The 22,909-nt window shown below is 33.9% G+C and overlaps 1 protein-coding gene across 3 annotated transcripts in view; it reads right to left on the bottom strand.

The window, feature by feature from the left end:
* The window catches only part of LOC126971845 (uncharacterized), a 133,855-nt gene extending 112,826 nt beyond the window's left edge, over window positions 1–21,029 (bottom strand). Inside the window, exons 1-12 of one of the 3 annotated variants that reach the window (XM_050818348.1) lie at window positions 21,000–21,029; window positions 20,349–20,658; window positions 16,418–16,592; window positions 16,012–16,170; window positions 15,203–15,414; window positions 12,272–12,477; window positions 10,776–10,912; window positions 8,839–8,970; window positions 7,239–7,409; window positions 6,268–6,404; window positions 4,879–5,132; window positions 37–3,929 (exon numbers count right to left, since the gene is read on the bottom strand). In XM_050818348.1, coding sequence (XP_050674305.1) covers window positions 3,794–3,929; window positions 4,879–5,132; window positions 6,268–6,404; window positions 7,239–7,409; window positions 8,839–8,970; window positions 10,776–10,912; window positions 12,272–12,477; window positions 15,203–15,414; window positions 16,012–16,170; window positions 16,418–16,592; window positions 20,349–20,549 — 1,920 coding nt within the window. In that variant the 5' untranslated portion in view covers window positions 20,550–20,658; window positions 21,000–21,029 and the 3' untranslated portion in view covers window positions 37–3,793. Of the gene's footprint in view, window positions 1–36; window positions 3,930–4,878; window positions 5,133–6,267; window positions 6,405–7,238; window positions 7,410–8,838; window positions 8,971–10,775; window positions 10,913–12,271; window positions 12,478–15,202; window positions 15,415–16,011; window positions 16,171–16,417; window positions 16,593–20,348 lie in introns of those variants that run through there. The other 2 variants (XM_050818349.1, XR_007731001.1) reach the window with 2 other exon arrangements.
* Window positions 21,030–22,909: the final 1,880 nt, after the last annotated feature.

Genomic DNA, 22,909 nt, shown 5'->3' with positions numbered 1-22,909 from the left:
AACACAATACAGTCAGATGCAAACAAGGGACCCTGCTATTTTTTAATTATATATTCTCTACAAACACGAAGCTTACAACAACATCAAATTATGCAGGGTTTTTGGTAATCCACCGACACAAATTCATATAAAAAAATCCAAAATATCATCGTTCAAAAATACAACTTACTCAACGATTTTTGGCGCTACCGTCATTTAATAATGACACAGGTAGAACTACTAATGCGTAATCATAATAAAATCAGTTTTCCATAATATCATTTCGGTACAACCTGTAATAAATCTAGTAGCGGCGTAGGCGACTTCCGGGTAACCTTACTTACCACGTAAGGGTGATTAAAATTTTGTTTTCTAAATATATTTTTTTTTTGTTTTTAAAATTTCAATTATTTACTTTAAATTTTAGAATTATTTTTTTACGATTAGGTTTAGATAGCTCTACCTGTACCATTATAGCGCCACGTTGTATAATTTAGGCAACAATTTAATTTTTTTATTAGAGCTTATACTATTGATAATAAAAACTTGAAGAACACTCAAAAGAATAACATTTTAATTGAATTCTAATATGATTCGAAATTAAATTAGTTATTTCAATGATTTTAGTGTTCTAATTAATGAATAAAATATTCTGATAATAATTCGTAGCTTAATAATTAAAATACAAAAAATTCACCATTACTCTCACAAAATGCAAATAAATTAATAAAAACGAATAATTGACAGGATATTATAGGAAAAGTACAACTAATGTTAAATTCTTTTGAAATGAAACACTGTGTTGTAATGTAAATTATAAATAAAGTGAAAGCTCATGATAACCATAGGCAGGAGTGAACGGTTTAGCCAATATAGCTGTCTCACTCATACTAATGGATGTACCGAAAAAAGCTCTACGGAGCTTGTAATTTTAATGAAATACTTTAGAATCTTATGCTAACAATATTGTCGATGAATATAATTTTTTATACAAGTATAAAACTAATAAGTATACAATACATTCTACCGAATATAAATTCAAGTATGTAATAGCTGAACTGTTGATCAAGGAAGATTCTAATTTTGTGAACAGTTGAATGATAGGGGAATAAAATAAATTCCTTTTCTAAGTTTTATATTTAAAAAAGTTACTTAGCAGAGGTGAGGAATATAAAACGCAACAAGTGCTTAGATTAATTTGTTTTTGAGATTCAACGAACTTGCAAATTTGATTTTTTGTATTTAAAAGTATTAATGGAATATTACCCGTTCATATCATTGAATTCTAAGGCGTGACGTCATAAACGGCCGCCATGACATTCACTTACGTGCGTTTACGCGCGTACTGTCTGTGCGCAAAGAGAACCGTCATAAAATTTGAGGGCGCAACTGTGTTTTTTTAACGTATTTGCTATGTTGACAACACTGTTACGTCATTATAGCGCGACTATGATTCGTGATATTTCTACACTTTGTCAAATGAATTGATACAAAATTCATATTGAATATTCAATTCATCCATTTTAAAATCATAATGTTAGTTCCATTTTACGCCACGACGGTTCTCTTTCCGCACAGACTCTAACATAAAGTACATGAAAGCAATCCAGTTATTTGTGCTACGTTCTAATTTAATTGCTGAAATAAATATTTTTTCGGTACTCTGGAATATAGAAATGTTTTTAGATATTATGGAAGAGAAATCTAAAATGTGTCCATAATGTCTTTTCCAAACTACGCGGTTAGATATTTGCGAATTATGAACCTCAGCTATTCCACAATACCGCTGGGCCGATGAACTCCAGAACGTACTTAATAAGCCTAAAGCACAGTACAAGTAATAGAACAGTAGCGTAACTCAGCGGTCTTCTTGATATTTATACCTACGTCTGGAGGTCTACTCGCAAAATCGACAACGATCATTCCGAACGATACGATAATACTTCGAATATATCGCAACTGTCCTACTCTAACAAATGTTTGATTTCCTTATCGTTTATCGTTGCCATAGACTAATATTTTGATTTTTTTACGTTAGTCTGAATGAAATATGTTCAAACCTAAATATTATCTGTGCTATGTCGCTGTTAAGTGTCAAAAGTCAAAACATAATTTAGGCGCTAAGGACTACGCCAGACTCTGCACCACCAATTTGGTATCATTTACACATAATGTAAATATTAAAAAATTATGTAATTAATATAATACGAAAATTTAAAACTGAATAAATAATACAAAACTTGCGGATAATAAAATGTAAGAAAAAGTAACTCAACCCTTCTCGTCAACTTCCTATTTCTCAGGCGGCCATTTGCATTATTTCTACGCATAATCAATCAACAAAATGACTTAAATGACTTGGTAGTAAAAAAATCCTGTTGAATAGTAAATCACATATCATTATTTTAATAATATTTATTAAGTATGTATTTTGTATGGCAAATATATCTACACAACTTGAAACGATAATAGCATCGACAGCCTAGAAGGTGTCGTTGAGATTATCGTAAAAGTGACCTTTGATTATTTGTGAAATTCGAATATTCGTCTCTGACATTTTCAACTAAGAGTAGGGTTAGAACCGATAATATCGAATAATGTTTCGTTCGTTCAATCATCGTTTCGACATTGATTACGATGTAACTAAGAGTAGGATTCGACACGACTAAAGCCACGATTTATCGAATATCGATTTTAGGATTAAACCCCCTGGGCGGAGCACTAGGGTTGGTACATACAAAAAGATAAACGACGCGAACGGCGCGGTACGGCTAATTAATCGAACAGTGATCAGTCTCGGCGGCGCAGAGGATTGCGTGGCACTCAATAGTTTAGTCATCCCAAGATTGCTTAGCGGCCGTTTTAATCGTGTGTATGTGTGCGTGCGTCGATTCGGGCGCTCTAATATGAAGTAAAAGTACTGTTCTATTACTGTATTGTGCCCCAAAATGCCTGATGACTGGCATATGGTTGCACAAGATAGAGAGGCGTGTCATAAGCCAAGACCCACTTTCATGTCTCTGAGCCAGCGTACGTTACAAGTATTGACAAATATCTTAATCTAATTAAAGTTACTAAAACGGAACTAGTTTTCGCAATATCAGATGTTGTTTACCTCATAATGATATGCAAACTGTATTTAACCGTGGAATACACAGTTCAGTTAGCATAGTCTATGAACAGTTTAATACTGAAGTCTATAGTTTAAAATGTGTAACTAAAATGGTAGGTACTGTGATTATAAGTATTTCATACTAATAATCACAGGTTTATTATAAAAAGAGACATTTTTCTACGATTTCCTTCGCGATGAATTCTTTTATATCACGCTCCTTAGGGGTATCTTCAAAATTATTAACTATTTATTATGCTTATTAAAATGTAGTCTTTGTTTTCCCACCGACAGAGGGTATTTAGCCATAGCAGAGTAACAGACACACATTAAATTAAATTTGTAACCAAAACTTATGAACGATGCGGAACTCGAACAGCATCCGAGCGGACTTCCAACTGAGCCAACCGCTCGAGTAACGTAAGGCTCTTAAATCTTGTTATGTCCTGTTCAACTCTCAGGTTGTGCCTCCATCTACAGGATCTACTTTACAGTTGATAACCCGAGAGGTCGCGGGTTCGAGACCAGCATCGTTCAAAAATTTTGGTAACAAATTTAATTTAATTAATCCCAGAGGAGAGGGATATCACTTTAAAAATAACAAATTGTTTAGACACACATTAATTATAGTATTATCACTGAATTAAAGATATGATGAATATGAGTGTACAGTGCGCACATTCAGCAAATTATAATAAAGCTTTACAAGAATTGACCTAAAGCGAACGCGTCTATAACTTTCGGGACGTATTCGTCGATACCGACTATATCCAGTACTCCCTCGTGGGTGCCATCTGTAGTGCCGACCCGGTGCGACGCTAGCGACATCACGATGAGTCTATGGGGCAAACAGTTAATCTGATGGTTAGTTTTTTTTTCCTTTCAATTAGGGAACATAATAATATAGTTATTATAATGTTGCCTCACTTGCATTACAATCAAGCCTTAACTTAGACTAATAAGTAATTCTACTTTAACTTAAACTACTAGATTAAGCTAAGAATGTGTCTATTAACACATTTCTTGATGTCTCTATTATGATCTGATGGTTAGTGACACGCCCTACCTGCCTAGAAATACAATGAAAAACGCAATGAAAAAGTCACTCCAAATATAAAATTACTTCTTCCTGTCATGAAATTCTGCAGTGACAAAGGTAAGATAAAGACAAAAAGTTAAATAAAAGTTAAGCTAAATTTGGAATAATTTTACTTCACGTCTTTTAATAACACAGCTGGAGTAAGGGGTCTTCTATCGGTCTAGCTACTACTAATAATAAATTCCAAACAAACTTAAATGTGACGTCACATTATATTATGCCTATCTCTCTTATCTAGTCTCTTACACTAGTTAATCATCATTATATTCGCTATTAAAACTTGTTTCAAAAATCAATAACAAAATGAACATTTTGATTTGAGTATAATATGCAATTACGCTCGTCACTTTGAGACGTGAGATGTTGTCTCAATTAGCCATCAACTTCACTAACTATAACGCACAATCAAAGACAACACAATAATGCTTGAAAATTTATTGAAGTAGGCGTTACTTTGCGGAAATCCATAATTATACTTATAATAATGCTTACAACCTCATTCCACAGCTTGGTCGTACGTGGAAGAAAACCGAAACCGATCTTGAGCACCGCACTGTGGAGGACCGCCACACATCCAGATGGTGAGGATGATATCCTAACTTGTAGCGTGTCGTGCGAAAGTTTAATTCGGCAACAGGAATCAGGTAAAACAAAGGACATAGAAAAAATATAGTATCGCAACACTTACTTAGCATCTGGGTTGCCAGTTTTATTCCTGTAGCGTTGCAATGCTCGCACGGGGCAATGGTCCTGGAGCCCTGAATCTTCGGGGGGCGGAGGCCCGAAGCGGGCGCCTGGGCCACGTCCACCTCGCTGTGTAATATCTAGTTCCATGTACCGTGTGGTGCGATCCACCATGTTGATGAACACGTCGAAGTTCTCATTCATCCTCGACGCCCATTCGATCGGCGCGTCGAGTTGGACACGGCCCAAGTTAGCTTTCTAAAAATATTACCGATTAGTTCAACCGTATGAATGCGTTACTAATGCAGAATAATTGAGAGCAAAATTTAAAGAAATAAGCATCATGACTGTTGCCTCTCAATATATTCTTGAAAGTGAAAAGTATGTACATGGGAACATAAGTGAATTTGCTAGAAACTGTCATAACCATAATGTTAACACCAAGAACAAATATAAACTTATAATGCCTACTACTCGGCTAAGTCGTGTTAGTAAGTCTTTTGTGGGGCCATGTATATTGTTTTTACAACAAGATCCCAGAAAATGATCAAAACAAATGTATTTACGAAATTCTAAATAATTGTTAAAAAACGTTTGTGAGTTAACTACAACATAAATGATTTTCTTAATCATACCTCAGATTGGGAATGGAGCGACAGCCCTTCGGCTATTAAATGTTCGGCTGTTGTACGAATTTACATTATAACCATTTTTTTTTAGGTTTAAGACATTTATTGTTCCATAAAGGAATTTCCACTTAAATGGAACTTACAGGCTATTTTATAAAAAGTGGGTAACAAAATTGCATCTTAAAACGTACAGGAAATTATAAAGTAATTAAAATAGGCTAACTAGTTAAGTATAGCTTATATACATTTCTAATTTCTAATACAAATATTAAATAAAAATTATAATACAAATATTTTATAAAAATTATAATACTAGTGGGTAGTTTTAAAACCCCATCGCATCAAAATCATACTGACCCGGGCCGGTCGACGTCAACAGTCAACGCGAGCCACGGTTGAGTCACAACTCACTACACAAGATTATTATATTCTATAAAAAAAATAAGAAATATTTGAATGAACTCAGTTCAGCTATGCTGTTAGAGAGATTAGGAAGCACACAAAATTTGCTACAGCCAAATAAGTGTATTTCAGTTATTTGATTGGCATTTCTATGTGGTTTTCCGAATATCTGATAGGTTTACAAATAAACGCGGGAAACGTTATACGTCCGAATAAACCAAGCATAAGAAAAATGTCTATTTGTAAACATTTTGCATATTCTTGGTTTATTCTCAGGTATAACTTTATACCAAGTTTATTTGTTTTATGAAGAAAAAGAAAGGACTCTTATGAAAGAATAAACAAACTTAGTAAATTCGTACCCTTAGAATGAATTCCGCCTCCCTTAAGGATGTGAAGTTGCGGTCAATTGAAGTTATGATCTGAATGCCATCCTCTGTAAACACTGCAAGTTGTGCGTCCTCCTCGCGTTTCATGATCTGTAGGGCTACAATGATCGCTGCAAATACAAAGAATAACATTAAGTATATTATGTTAAAGTTAAATCAACACAAACACAAGTATATAATACTACATTTCTCAAGTCAAAGTCACATTCCAGTCTCTTAATACTTTTATATAATCCCCAACATAGGGATGTGTGGGGTTGCACCGGTGGATTACCCATACCTATCAATTCTAAACAACAATACAAGTAGTAAAAAATGGCTTTGTTCTAAATCCTACTACTCCACAGCTGAATATCTAAGTGATCTGACAGCCTGGGACTAGATTATGAATATTTTATAGCAATGACCATACAACATTGTATATTTCATTTAAAAGAGCCGAAAAAAAAGAAAACTGGGAGAGTTTCTTGCGCTACTTCTTCTCTCTCAAAGCGCCATTATTTCCGAAGCGGTAATAGTGTCTTGTATATTAGAAATGACATCAAAAAGAATTCTAAAGGAATCAATTTTGAAAAAATAAATGCCTTTTATGCCTAGTATATCAAAATAATACATATGAGGCAGAAAGTGGCAGTACTATTTTTATTTTATGAAAATAAGGGACGAGACGAGCAGGACGTTCAGCTGGTGGTCATTGATACGCCCGACCAGGATTCTTGAAAAACCCAAAAATTCTGAGCGGCCCTACAATTGCGCTCAGGCATAAGATGTTTCATTTGTCCAGTAATTTCACTAGCTACGGCGCCCTTCAGACCAAACACAGTAATGTTTACACATTACTGCTTCACGGCAGAAATAGGCGCCGTAGTGGTACCCATAATCTAGCCGGCTTCCTGTGCAAAGGTGTGCCCTCACTACCCCTGACGTTAAGTATAAATATTTACCAGCATATCCTGGCATCACGTTTTTGTTGTAAAAGCATTCAGCAAATAACTTTCTCTTGCTCTGTTCCGTATTCACATTATCCGCGTCACCGCCGCCGCCACTCGGTGTTGTATTTGTAGCTGTTTTCTTGCCTTTTTTTGGAATCACATACGACTTGCAGAACTGACGACCTAAAATTTAATACACCATGACACTCGTGACAGATTACATTACACAATATGTTTTAAATATTGAATTCCCATAACTTTAGGGTATATCTATAGCTAAAAAGAAAAGTCCAAGAAAAATGTGTTCTAATAGTTATTTATGCAACTGTTGTGTAATAAGGGGTATTAAAACACGAATATGGATTTATCTCACGAGGCGAAGCCGAGTGTGATAATAGTATCACATGAGTGTTTTAATACCTAATTATCAACAGTTGCATACAAGACTTCATCTACACCCAGAATATGAATCCTCTCAAAGATTCTGAAACAGTTAGCTTACTGCTAACATTAAAACCGCCAGTCCTAGTAGTAACTTTATATCATCCATTACCTGATTATATACAAATAAACTAAGAATTAATGAAAGAATTATTTATTTTAGTAGTAATTATCATTTTTTTTAGTGCAATAATTAAATTTCAGTTAAATATTATGTTCTTATGCAGCGTTTAAAATAAATCGCTCATTTTTTGTAAACAAAACAATAAAAATATCAAAGAAAAATAGCGGGGATTCGAATAACCTACTTTTTTTTACGGCGCGCGACGTTCTGGTAGTGTGGAGCGCGCGTAAACGAAAATGTTCCTTTTTTTGAAATTCATACAGATACCATGCATCGAGCAATAAGAATGTGGCTGTCTGTTAAAACTCTTTGACCATAAAGAATTGAAAAAAAAAAAATTAGGAGTGTTGTTATGAAATTCAGTACAACATTACAACACTTGTTTGGATGATGTAATGGTTATTAGAACATTAGGTGTTTTAATGTTGGCAATAGGCTAACTGTTTCAGAATCTTTAATAGAGGATTTAAAGCATGGGTGTAGATAAAATGCATATTATAGGTGTAAAAAATGTTTATAAATGCACATTGTGTCTTGATTGTAACCAGTACGCCACGTCCTAATCTTAGCGACGTTGCCAAACTTACACTTACAACTTACACGTCCTGAGGATGCCTCGTGTAGAGGCGAAACACGTGTCGAATTGTTTAAAGACAAATATTGGCGGAATTAACACTAAAGAAAACTCAAATCATTTGTATAATGTCTAAATTATCTAAGTATAAAACCAATACTTGAGGGACTAGAAACAACATATCATTCGCACTAAGCAAAATACATTCGAATTTCTTTTTCAGTGTTTAATTTTTAATTTAAATAAAACTATCAAATAACAAATAAAACACAAGTCCCTATTGAATTTACTTTAAGCAGTAAGGGGGTACTGTGACGAAGACATAATTTGTACGCTGGTTGCTATTTGAGTAGTTCTGGTGTTGTGAGAGCCGTTTTTAATGATTTTTTCAGTAACACCGCTTAATTGTTTTTTAAATAGATGGTTCAACGGGGTACCTCTCTCCATCCATGGTGGTGCCTATACATACTAACCTTTGAACATATGGTTTCTCATATCCACTGTTATCAAAAAGCGCCGCTTTATTGGGATCGTGTTGGTCCACACTTGATTAATCAAGTTAAATAAAGAAGCTATTATATCTTGGTTTGCAGGCTGATCTATTCCTGAAATAATAAAAATTAATTAATAGCCCATAACAAACAGGGCATAAGTTACGGAACAAGTCCTCCAAAAATAAAAATATAGGATACTAGCTGACCCAGCAAACGTTGTATTGCCGATATTAAAATCGCGATACAAAAGTAACTGTTGATCGTAGATAACTAGATGATCGTAGACTCATAATCAAACAAATTTAAAAAAAAAATGTCAAAAAAATAAAAAAATAAAATCGTGTGGACCCTTAACATTTAGGGGGATGAAAAATATGTTGTCCGATTCTCAGACCTACCCAATATGCACTCAAAATTTCATGAGAATCGGTCAAGCCGTTTCGGAGGGGTTCAAAGTTTAACACCATGACATGAGAATTTTATATATTAGATGTCATTTTTAAGTGTCAATATCCGTGGCAGTGTATATAATGAAAGTAGTATTGCTTCACAAAATGATGCAAGTTCAGGCGCTATGTATTTAGAGGTATACCGTCTCATGTCCGTGCTTTAAATATGAAACATATATACGGCTGGACCTTTTTAAATATTATTGTTTTTTTTTTTTTGCTATACCATATAGAAATAGTACTTTTGTGGAATAAAGATATGGGAAAACAAAAATAGTTTTTCTTATTAATGATACGAGACGAGCAGGACGTTCAGCTGATGGTAATTGATACGCCCTGCCCATTACAATGCAGTGCCGCTCACTGGATTCTTTAAAAACTCAAAAATTCTGAGCGGCACTACAATTGCGCTCGTCACCTTGAGACATAAGATGTTAAGTCTCATTTGCCCAGTAATTTCACTAGCTTCCCATACAATGAAATAATTCTCATACAAAACAGTCGATTCGCATTAATAAAAATTTCATCAAAATAACTCATTTTTATGGGATTCTCGCGCTTGACCAAAATTCCGAACCTTCAAATTTAAAATATATTTATTTTCTCTCACAATCACATAGTATACACAGTTTATTAAAATTTATATTTAGACATTGTTTTAATTGTGAGAGACCAGTGCTTGAAATAAAGAATAGCTGTGCTACAAGCCACTGTTGATCCTAAGACAGTTTTTTTTTTGTCTTCTGGATTAAGATTTCCCCATACTGTTTCAGTTAAAAAACACAATGTACGTCGGTAATGACAGCTTTATTGATACATAAATATTTCAGGGAGAAATTCAAAGTGATTAGGTGTACCTAGAAGATATTCACCTGATTGTGTTCTATACGCCGTGTGCTCTAATATTACCTAAGTCTCAATAGCCATTGAATTTCTGTTTTTTAATTTAAATAATATAATAATATTAAATTTTTGTTTTCGTACCTTTACCACGGTATCTTTCACCTATTTAGAGGACACTAATAAATGTAACCATTTCAATGACTAAGCGTCAGAGCTTGATTATAAAATATAATCAACACAATTTTTTGTCTATTATAATTAAAAAATTAGGACTATGCTCGAAGTTTCCCTGCGAGATCGAATCAGAAATGAGGAGATCCGTAGAGCAACCAAAGTCACCGCATATGATTGCGAAACAGAAGTGGCAGTGGGCAGGACACATAGTTCGACGGACAGATGGCCGGTGGGGCATAGAAGTTCTCGAATCGCGACCACGCACCGGATTGGTATAGACCCACAAGATGGACCGACAATTTGGTCAAGTTCGCCGTGGAGATCTTTGGGGGAGGCCTTTGTCCATCAGTGGACGTCTTCCGGCTGATGATGATAGTTAAAAAATAGTAGAGCACACGAAACAGCCTAAATAAATTGGTGCAAATACAGCTTGAAAATAATTAAACTTACCCCAAATTTTAAGTTCTTTGGGGTGTCTGTTTGTTGAGCGCCATTGCCAAGTATTTGTGCGGTCATCATACAACTGACGCTGGCGGCGTCTGGTTTGCTTTTCCAGTGCTACCTTGGCTTTATCGTATTTTAAAGGCCTGAAAAATTTTATAAATATTTTTTTTGTGTACATTTCATTACACTTACCACTTACACACCCTGCAACAATTCACATAGGAGCTGTACACTAGGTTGCATGGTTGCAAGTACTGGTTAAGCAAAAAATGTGTTGCACCATTTGATAATTTTTAGATGACATCATAACTGTTAACCACAGCCGTCTAATCTTCGCCGGTTAGAGATACTGTTCATATTAAATAGCTAAATAGCGACTGTCAAAAGTTTCACATAAATATTCTTGGGTTGATATTTCACTTTTTAACTTTTACTATGGCAAGGAATTTGATGGTGCAACACATCCAGATACAAAACGTCATGACATTTCATAAATAATTATTACATTTGAATTTGGAACATTATCTCATAACTGTCATTATTATAAAAATATTCAGTGGTTTCTCATTTTCGCGCCTATCTGTGTTAAATATTCTTGAGCTAAATAGATTGCGGTGACAAAGAGATCCAAATAGCTGTGATTTCTATACAAAGAGTAGGTATGGAGTCGAAATTAAATTTTTGAAACTCTTCATTAAACAAATGTTTGTGAATAGTGCTATGGATGGGTATAATGAAACCTTCTCTGTTTGTGACAGGAAAAATCTGGCCGTGCACATAGTACATCCTTATTATAATGAATGAAAAAGCTGATAAGAGAAAAAATCCTACCTGAAAGACAAAATTTTTATATTGAGAATGAATAGCACCTAGTATCATCATGTTTTCATCTCATATTTTGAAAGATGACTTAGGACTTGCGGAGATATTAAGAGATGGGCTATTGTTATTAAAAAACAGAAAAAATATACATTTAGTGAGGAAAAATTACACCTCTCCAGCACGAAAAGGGCGCTATTGCTACATGAAAACTCGTGAGGCAAAGTGATTTAAATTTCGAACCCCACGTGAACATACATCCGGGAATTACTCCGCGTTAAAAAAGTAAACAATGCGACCCGGTGCGTTCCGAAACTCATTTTAGCCTAGCGTATTTATTTATTGTATAAATTTTTATTATTTTTTCGTAATTGTTTCTCTTACTATAACACTTTTCTCGCTAGTCGAGGTGAAAAGTTGTATGTTACACATGAGAGTATTTTTTTTTGTCTCGTGCCCTAAAATCACTCACTACCTCAGTAGTCATTATAAGAATCACTCGCTAGTCGCTACGCTCGTAATTCAATTCTAGACCTCTTCGCCAATTCGTGATTTAAAGTCAGCACTCGCAGCAAAAAATAACTTTGCTCACTTATTGAATAAATAACTATTACTATTAAGTATATTTAATATTATTCAAATTAATTAATAGGTAATTCTAATATATTAAAAAAAATTATTACTTTGAATTTTGCTTGTAATTGTTGAGAGTAATATAAACTTCAAGCGGTGTCACTTTTGATTTCTTGATGACATCTTCGTTATTGAGAAGAGATAACAGAATAGCAGATGTCGTTGAATCACTTTTCAAAAACCCCATGTTGTGCAAGCGTTGAATGTTATACAGAAGTTCATGTAGACTCAGCTGTGGTAAAATTGCATCCCAGACCTAAAATCAAGAGATTATCAATACTAAATATAAGCCCCCTTATTCATACTGGTCCGCTAACTTTAAACAGCCGCTAAGGAGTGTTTTTTCTCATTCTGACTTAGGTCAAAAGAAAAAGACAGAGTAAGAATTAGCAATGCTTTAAGTTAGCAGACTAAAATATTAACAGAATAAGGGGGAAAGATTTCATTGTTTGTTAGGCTACGAAAGAACCGATTTGATAAATTCTTTCACTGTTGGGAAGCTACACTATCCCCGTATGATATAGGCTGTATTATATTTTCAAAGAATTAGGGATATTTCCTAAAATCCCATTATGTTACCCAAGGCAGGCCTGTCTCACTCCCCGTGTAGGTATCGAAATCGTAAGTACGTGCGGCGGCTACTACAGAGTAGGCCAGCCAGTAGGGACTTACTTAAGCCCCCCATTCACGGGCACGCCATCGCTCCAAACGGCTCGTGAACTCTCAAAAATCCCCTGGTGAATGTCAAAATCCCAGCAATCCAAATGGAGTGTTAAGAAAAAATGGAATTCTAAACGATCGAAGCTCCATCGCTCCACGCCAATTGGCGCGGCTCGTCCGGTCGGTGTAGCTCGTGAGTGTGAAAACCCGCGCGCCATTTGTCTCATACCGCTTCGAGTTGTTGGATAATACGCACGGTTGCACACTGCATCATCAGAGAGTATTTATATTCTTTGCTGCATAATGATGAGTTATCGGAATTTCGTATTTGAGTTTATTTCGAAATATAGGGACTATATACAATTTTCATAGTATTATGTCCTATGGTATATTGTTATGGGGCAGTGCGGCCGATATTAATACTATCTTTGTGCTGCAGAAGAGGGCTATTCGCGCGATTTATAACCTAGGTCCTAAAGAATCATTAAGAGAAAAATTTAAAGAAATAAACATTTTGACTGTTGCTTCTCAATACATTTTCGATAATGTTTTGTATGTTCATAAGCACCTTGAGGAATTTTCTAGAAACTGTGACACTCATACTGTTAACACGAGGAACAAACATAAACTTGTTATGCCTATTACTCGGTTGGGTCGAGTTAGTAAGTCTTTTGTTGGGCGATGTATATGCTTCTACAATTTGATCCCAGAAAATGTACAAAACAAATGTGTTACGAAATTTAAAAGAATTGTTAAAAAACGTTTGTGTGGGAAAGGTTATTATAGCATAAACGATTTTCTTAATGACACCACGGACTGGGAATAAAGCGAACACCCTCAGGCTCTTTAATTATAAATGTTTATTGTACGATATTACATTGTAATCCATATTTTATATTAAAAAAAAAAGCCCGCTGAGTTTCTTGCGCCCATTCTTCTCAGGTCCGAGGCAGTCTCTTTTGAATGGGTGGTAGATTTTGACGTTCAATAAGTGATTTTAAATCCTATTTTGAATAAAAATATTTGAATTTGAATTCTTTGTGGCAAAATTTTCTCTTTGTGTTTTTTGCTTTATATACAAACAAACCGCTATGGCAGTTGTATTAAACTCATCATCAGAATCAAAACTCATTTTCAAAAAGGAAATTATCGATATGATAGCACCTACCGCTAAGGTCGCTGTGATACGAATTGGCATGGCGCGTTCTCGCGTCCGTGAGTGTGCTAAAATTATTACAACGCTACAAATGGTGCTGCTCCAAACGGAGTGAATGGGGAGCTTTAGGCGAGCTCTGTTGTCACCTACTTCACCGATCCGGCCGATATTTTAATAATGGAGAAATATAAATAAAGCAAAACTTATCAAAGATCCAAATTTAAATTTTTTAAGCTTCCTAAGAACACTGAAACAATCTAATTTAAAGTGATTATTATAATGAAATTACCATTCATGATAGCTACCAACCTATTTATTTCCTAGGTTTGACTATGTCGTGGTCTTCCAACGCGTACATTTCTACAAATAGCATGACAGATAACTAATATAGGTTTGATAACAACGAAAGAATATGGATTTAAAGTTACGATTGCATACCTATTATTATTTTTTTTTTAAACTGAGCTATTTTTATAAGATGACCTTATGCTAGGTAGGAACTGTTTTAGGTAAAGAAGTCAACCTTAATGTCGTCAGAAAAGGTAAGACTCACGCGATAGAAAGAGAGGCAACTTCTAGGTGAATAAAAATGTAGGTAAGTAGCGCTGTGAGATCTGAATTACACCTTATTGTATGACCCTATTGCTTTAATTAATTTTGCGGAGTGGGTCCTTCGTATTTGTACAATTATATATTCTTTGCCAAAGGTGTAATAAAATAATCTTTACAAAGCTGTGGAATGAGCTTCCTACCTTCAAAAAGCGCATACACCTTCCTTACAGGCCGGCAACGCCCCTGTGATTCCTCTGGTGTCCCAAGAGAATGTGGGCGGCTGTGATCACTTAACTTCAAATGTTTTGAATTTTCTTTAGTGTTAATTCAGCCAATATTTTCTTTATGCAATTGGACAAGTGTTTCAACTCTACACGAGGCATACTCAGGAGATATTGACTCGCCAAACTCTGGCAAGAGTCTCGTGAAGAGGCTTAACACGTGTCGAATTGTTTAAAGATAAATATCGGCGGAATTAACACAAAAGAAAACTCAAAACATATGGTTAATTATGGATTTCCGCAAAGTAACGCATACTTCAATATATTATATCATAGGCTCGTTTGTCCTCCTTTCCCATAAATAAAAAAAATTGTAGAGAACAATCATTTACCTCTTGTGCTGTAATAAGGTGTCCTGGAACATGGTCTAAAATGAAATTATTCGCCTGAGCCACTGCAGCAGCAGCAACAGGATCTTCACAGTGGCGCATATCCTCTACTTTTTGAATATATTCATATATTTCCTTGGTGTTCTCATTAGGAGGCAACATCGTTTTGGCCCGCTTCAGACCGCATATCGTATATTTAACTATGAAATCTCTAGCTGAAATAATAATAATTATTAATAGAGTCACAACAAACGACTTGATCATTTATACGTCTAAATAGACTGACAGCTGTGAAAGTGTCGAAAAAAGTTGAGGTATTTTACTATCGGACAGTTATTCTCTTTTTTGAGAAATGTACACACACACACACACACTAACAAAAAGTGTAACAAAAAGATGTAGCGTGTCACATACACTAAAGTAATAAACATTATATTATAAGGGACGAGACGAGCAGCACGTTCATGGTAATTGAAACACCCTGCCTATTACAATGCAGGGCTGCTCAGGATTCTTGAATAACCCAAAAATTCTGAGTGGCACTACAATTGCGCTCGTCACCTTGAGACATAACATGTTAATTTTCATTTACCCAGTAATTTCACTAGACATGGCGCCCTTCAGACCGAAACACAGTAATATTTACACATTACTGCTTCACTGCAGAAATAGGCGCCGTTGTGGTACCCATAATCTAGCCGGCATCCTGTGCAAAGGAGCCTCCCACTGGTAAATGGAATAGGAATACATCACAGCTTATGTATAGGTATATTATATAACATCTATATATTTCAAGACACAAAAATACTAACCTTGATCATTTGCTTCAAGTTTTACATGAGACTTTCGCAACAAGCTCTTATGAGAGCGCCCATATCTGGATCTCACTCTGGTAATTTCCTTGGCTAAATGCATTGGTTCCTTACTTGTATACCAATTCCTAATAAGTTTACACCAACCTGCACCATTACCTACAACAATTATTAGTGTTGTTATTTTTTTTTTATGAAAATGAGGGACAATTCAAGCAGAACGTTCAGCTGATGGTAATTGATACGACCAACCAGGATTCTTGAAAAACCCAAAAATTCTGAACAATTGTGCTTGTCACCTTGAGACATAAGATGTTAAGTCTCATTTGCCCAGATATTTCTATGTGTTGTTATCTAACTATGTATTACATACTTGACCATAATCAATTAAAATAAAATATCTTACCAGTCTTTAAAATTCGTGTATATTTAGTAAACATCAACAATTCTTCTGGGGTTTTACAAATTTCACCAGCAGCTTTATATACAGATGCATTTAATTTTTCATTACCATACTTGAGACATTTCGCTAAAGCAAATGCAATCGTTTCAAAATGTGTAAACCACCCATCTTTATATGCCTAGAAAATAATAAAGTTAAATTATTGTTTTATGAAACTGGAGGATTTTTTGGTTACTTTAAATCAATTATTTGAAATTTGTACAAAAGACACAAATAATGTGTTGGCTAATCATATTTTATACTACAACCATAAGAAGACAAAAACTGTACATACTACAAACAACATCCAAGCCAAAAAGTGGTTTATAGAATTATTGGCTTTTCTGATTTTCTATAGATATAGTGTAATGTAGATATGTGTAAGCAAAACGAAAAAACTACTGAATAGATTAAATTAAACATTTGCATGAATATTAACAAAAGGTTAGGACATCATAAGACTCATTTGTAACATTTATGCTGTTGGTCTTTTCAATAAATAAATAATTATATATTTATGTATTTCAGTTCTACTGACAAATCTCACAACTCTTGACATAAAAGTTCAATATTAGACTACTTAAAGACCAAAGATTTTATATTAATTTATTTTTAAATATAATTCCATCTACCATAGATTATAGTCCCCATATTATCAATCTAGATACAATCAATTATTATAGAGTCCTCAGGGGCAATGTTGTGGGCATCAGCTAGAGTCATTTTGTTAGTGATATATTATATAACATTTGATTCTTATTAAAATGATTAGTAACGACTTAAGTAATTATGTTTACAATAATTTGTGGAAACAATCAATAAGTATAGTCTCCTTAATATTTGGCAATTCATCAATCATAAAATATAATCTTAACTAGCTGAACCGACAGACATTGTTCTGTACATAATAATGAATTTACCAAAATTTTTTTTTTATTATAAGGACTATTTCGTAAAATATGTTTATTTATTTTTTTTATTTATTAAGATAGTTACACCAACAACACATCATTATAAAATTAAAATTTTAGCAAGTACACAAGGGATAGTACAATATGACATGTCTTTACAGGTGTAAACAACATTTACAATAATTCGAGAAGAGTAACAAAGTTGAACAATTAAAATTAAAGAAATGAAGAGTTAAACAAAAATGATGATATTAAATGACTTAAATACATTTCTACTTTAAAAAAAGAGATTTATAAAATTTATAACTATACAACAATACATTAATTAATTTCTTATATTTAACTTACATAACTAAGATCTTAATATTTTAATGCAGTCGGTTTCAAATTTATTGATATTAGTCACATGAAAAATATCTATATTACCATTTTTTGCAGTGATATCGTTATAAGAGCTCATAATTCTGTTTAAGTTTTTAGGCGTTTTTACCTATATTAGTTCTGCTGATTGTTGGGCAGAAAATATTTTTAATAGGGAATCTTGGTCTATTTCTAGGGACTGTAAGATTTACATTTATAAGACATTCTGGGGATATGATTCTATCATGTATAATTTTATGTAAAGTAGACACATCAGTTATTTTTCATCTTATCTCCAACGAATTCATATTGAAATGGCCCAGTCTTGTTTTATGGTCTGCATGATAAGGGCAGGTTTTGTCTTGAAAAGCTAGAAAGCGAGTGAAATTACGTTGAATGAGCACTAATCTATCAATATGGACATTATATTGGGGATTCATGTTCCCTGTTGTTATACTTCATGATGTTTTACATAAGAATGTCGTTGGTAATACCTAATGAAATTGTTTCACAGCAGAACTCTCAAATTATGCATCAATAAATTCTCTCAAAGAAAATATGTCCATAGAAAACAAATATCGGAAATAAAAATCTAAAATCTCTCATGTTGGATTAAAGTGCACTCTATGTAGCAATCCCCATTGAAATCTGTTAATTACTTTAGGAGTTCACTGGAAACTAACAACAGGACACTGGATTTTATATAATATATTAAGTAATTGAACATCTGCTGCACACCTATATTTAATAAATAAATACAATATATATTTTACAATCATTAAATAGAATATAATTGGCTGCTGTATATGGAACAAAAAAATGGCAAATTTAGTGAATATGAAAAAAAAAATTATCCAAGGACCCAAAATTATAAGCACCTATGGAACAATGTTTCAGTAAACTTGTATTTACAAATATGTGTGCATATTTAAAATTAAAATAAAAATGAACAATCATATCCCTAACACCATAAGAGAGATGTCAATAATAATAATTTGACATCCAAATTAAAATTATACCTGTGCTGTTTAAATATGTTCACACAGTCTGTCATATTTTTTTTGTAGTTTTCCAAACAATTTAATAACATAAAACATGTTACATTTTATTGAATCTTTTTTATTACTTTATTTGCATATCATACTTATTTGGGTAACAAATGTATACTTATTGAAACATCTATTTTTAACATGTTCATGAAATATAGGTTAGAACATTAATTATTAATTAAAGTCTAATTATTAACTAAGATAGTAGTTTATAGAGAAATATTATAGTTATTAGAGTGGAAATGAAAGTACATGTGCTCATTTTGTAAGTGTTCATTAGTTTAGTTTTAGAATTGTATCATTGTAATGCCTTTTCAATTTAATTATATTAAAAATGTAAAAACTATGGGCCTGATGAGAAAGCTCATGGTCGCTCAGATTTAAATGGACAGAGCTTTGTATGCTCGGAGTTTCCCTGCGAGATTGAATCAGAAATGAAGAGATCTGTAGGAGAACCAAAGTAACTGACATAGCCCAAAGATTGTGTAACTGATTGGTGGGGCAGTAAAGTCCTTTAATGGCCACCATGTACTTTACATAGACCAAGTGTTGGTAGGTAAGTTGGACCAATAATTGCCAGAATACTTTGGATGAGGGAAGTGCATGACCATTGTCATGAAGATCTTTGTGTTAGGTCTCTGTCCAGCAGTGCACATCTTCCAGCTGATATGATGATGATTGCCTTTTCATGTGTCAAAACTAAGTCAGATGTAGTTGACTGACAGACTGACAAAGTATAATGCTTCTTATAATGCATTCACTGCTTACCTTATAAAGTAATAACTAGTGTGGTGTGATATATTATGTTAGCTGTCATCTATATTAGGAGCTTAATAATTGATAGTGGACCTTTGTGACAAATTTATCTTATATATAAAATTCTCATGTCACAATGTTCGTTCCCGTACTCCTCCGAAACGGCTTGACCGATTCTCATGAAATTTTGTGAGCATATTGAGTAGGTCTGAGAATCGGCCAACATATATTTTTCATACCCCTAAATTATAAGGGTGGTACACGAAATTTTCTTTTTTAATTTTTTTGAAATTTGTTTGATTATGAGTCAGCATTAAAAAATACATACAACTTCAAATTTTCACCCATCTACAATCAACAGTTACTTTTGTATCACGATTTTAATATCGGCAATACAACCTTTGCTGGGTCAGCTAGTTAATTTCCCTATAAATTTGAATAAAATTCTGTCTTTATAATTGTATTTAGTGGAATCTGTGTCTAATGCGAAACGATTGACAATCATACCATACTAAACCAAGACCATGGCATGCTTCATTGCAATAATTTTGATTTTATTATGTGTATATTTTAAATTAAATATACAGACAAGAAACTTTTACCTCTACCAGCTTGTTATTAATTTTATGTTATGTATATTAAAGAACACTACATGTTATATTCACTTAAAAATATCAGAAGCTATAAATATGTAATACTTTACCCAAAAAAACATATCTGAGGGATAGGCAATGCTATACAATATCATGTGGTGTTTTAAACCAATCACTGTATTTAAATAATAATCTAATGTAATTAAGTTATATCATTGACCCTTACCTTTAAGATGATATCAATTACTTCCAAACCATCTTGCCCATTTTCAATTGCTTCAACTATTACCTGTAAATTATCAGGTTCAAAGTACCGGCGCGTATTCCATGAACCAGGGTAATATATTGGTTTTTCGTTCCCAGTGTGTATATACCTGGTTATATGATTTCGTATTTTAGCATCTAAGGTAGACGAACTAGTCGTCATTTTGTGGATGATATCGATTCGACTGTCGTTAATTTAATATCTCTAAAGTCAACTTGCAGGCAGCAACAGAAATCGGTGTTGCAGAACTTTTGATGAGTGATCTACTGATCTAGAAAAGTTAAAAAACCATTTTAATTTTTATATAAGTAAATGTATGTACTGGCTACTGCTATTAGTTAATTGATTGAAGTTTCTAATGGTATTAGAATTTTTCGCTGTACAATGTTCATGTTGTTGTAACTGTGGATGTGGCCAGAAGGCAGAAAAAACGAACAAAGGAGGGGTCTGAACTCTGATTTTATAGTTTTGGCTAAATTCATTACAATTAACATTGTAATATGAACGTAAGTATGTACATAGTGAAATAAAAGATTTATTTAAAATTCTTACTCTACGCTCGATAAATTTTCAATAAACAAAATTACAAATAAATAGTAAAATAATAATAACCTGTGGTAATATCACTTCTTTTCGTCCGTGTCAAAGAGGATGTGAATACAACGTAATAAGAGGCGGGACTTAGCGGTGGGCGATTATGAGATATACTAATGAAATCATTCGATTTTAAAAATATCTCGAGATATTTCAATGATCAAAATGTGTAGTTACTAATTTAATAAGTAATTGTGTCTGTGAATCGACGTAGATCAAATCAAGCAAACACGTTGGTGGGTCGTGTCGACAAGGATCGCTTCGGTCGAGTCGACTGTTGTGGGCTGTGGCTGTAGCCTACATAACGTGGGAAGGAAGAGGACAGCACTATGTACCACGCTGATTGCATTCGCACAAAATAATATCGTTACAGTAGTGTGCCAACTACCAATACAAATACCAATATAATAATAATAGAATAATGTTGCATCTGACTTTAAATTATATTATACACTTAAACTGTAACAAACTCGTATATCATTATTATTCTTAAAGAATATTGTTTTCATGATGAGTGTTGGATTTACGTAGATACACAACTAAATAATTGAATAAGTACCTACAAATTCTCTTTATTATTAAAAGTACCGTAAAGGTAATAATAATACTACCTAATTATTAATTTTAATTATTTCTGAAAATCACAAAGCCAGCTTCTGTCTTTAAGCCAAACAGCCGTCATCGACTCTCAACTTCGAATTTCTCAATATCTAGTTATTGCAACAGGATTAGTAACACAACATTAGTAATACAAAATAAGTCGATTAATCATTCATAATCGCCCACCGCTGGCGGGACTGCCTCAGTAAAAATTGAAATTTATTTTATTTTTATTATATTCGGAAAACTTACAGCTAGAGTCATACTTATCGCCTTATGAATGCGCGCATGAATTGCAATTTCCATACAAACTTCTATCCCTGGTAAGCTATACGTCCTCTCATTGACAGACAGCGTGTACGGATAAGGTGAGTAACCGTCGATAAGTTTATTGGGACAGAAAACTCAACGATAGTGACGTTATAGTTAGTTATTTTTATCTCAAGTAGGTCACAACCGGAGATAGACTGAATATTGGGAACGGCCGTTGATCGCCTCAAGACAATAGTATTGACCTAGCCCCCACTATATGGGGTTCTCATTGTACTGAACCATCTTCCTCGTTCCATTCAGATCTCGTTGATGACATTAATTTATGTATCCTCAATGATGGATCTGCCACGCGTAGAGTTTCTCTAGCACAAAATATCAGTGTGATCAGATCATTCTCTTGCATCTCCTTCTCTAGTCTTTCCCTTTCATCTTGGCTAGTGCTATCAAGTTCATTGGGTAATGACCCGTTTTCCCAATATTATTTCTCATTCCCATCCACCCCCCCCCCTTTTATCCCTCTCAACCTTTCCTTAAATATCGAGTCACCAATGCCAACTGGCTTAAATTTTTATTGGTTTTGGACTCAGAAAATAGCTCAATTACAGAAATAACTCCATCTAATTCTTAGTCTCCAAATGTTCATGTTCATGTTCTCCAAAAGTTCATTTCATCAATTTTACAAGCTGTTAATTCTTCCATTCCCTTAAAAAATCCTGACCGAAAATAACTTCCTCCCCTCCTTTTTGGGATGTTGAATGATCCGCCATGGTCCGCTCGCGAAAAGAAGCTTACAGAATATTCTCCACATCTTGTAGCATGGTAGGTTATAGTTCCTTAAAACAGATTTCTGCTCGCACATCAAGACTTATTTCCAAAAAGAAATCGCTTGGATGGCGTCAATTTTGTGAAGCCTTATCTCCTCGATCCCCCTTTCCCTCTTTTGGAAAAATATTAAGACTTATCGTAGAGGTATTGACATCTCAAACAATGACCCAAACTCTTTTAGTAATGACTTCTTTTGCCATCTAGCTCCTCCCTACGTCCCAGAATCTGAT

Source organism: Leptidea sinapis, chromosome 24, assembly GCF_905404315.1.
Source record: "Leptidea sinapis chromosome 24, ilLepSina1.1, whole genome shotgun sequence".
Taxonomy (NCBI): domain Eukaryota; kingdom Metazoa; phylum Arthropoda; class Insecta; order Lepidoptera; family Pieridae; genus Leptidea; species Leptidea sinapis.
The sequence above is the reverse complement of the archived record's forward strand: the minus strand, read 5'-3'. Positions and strand labels throughout refer to the sequence as shown.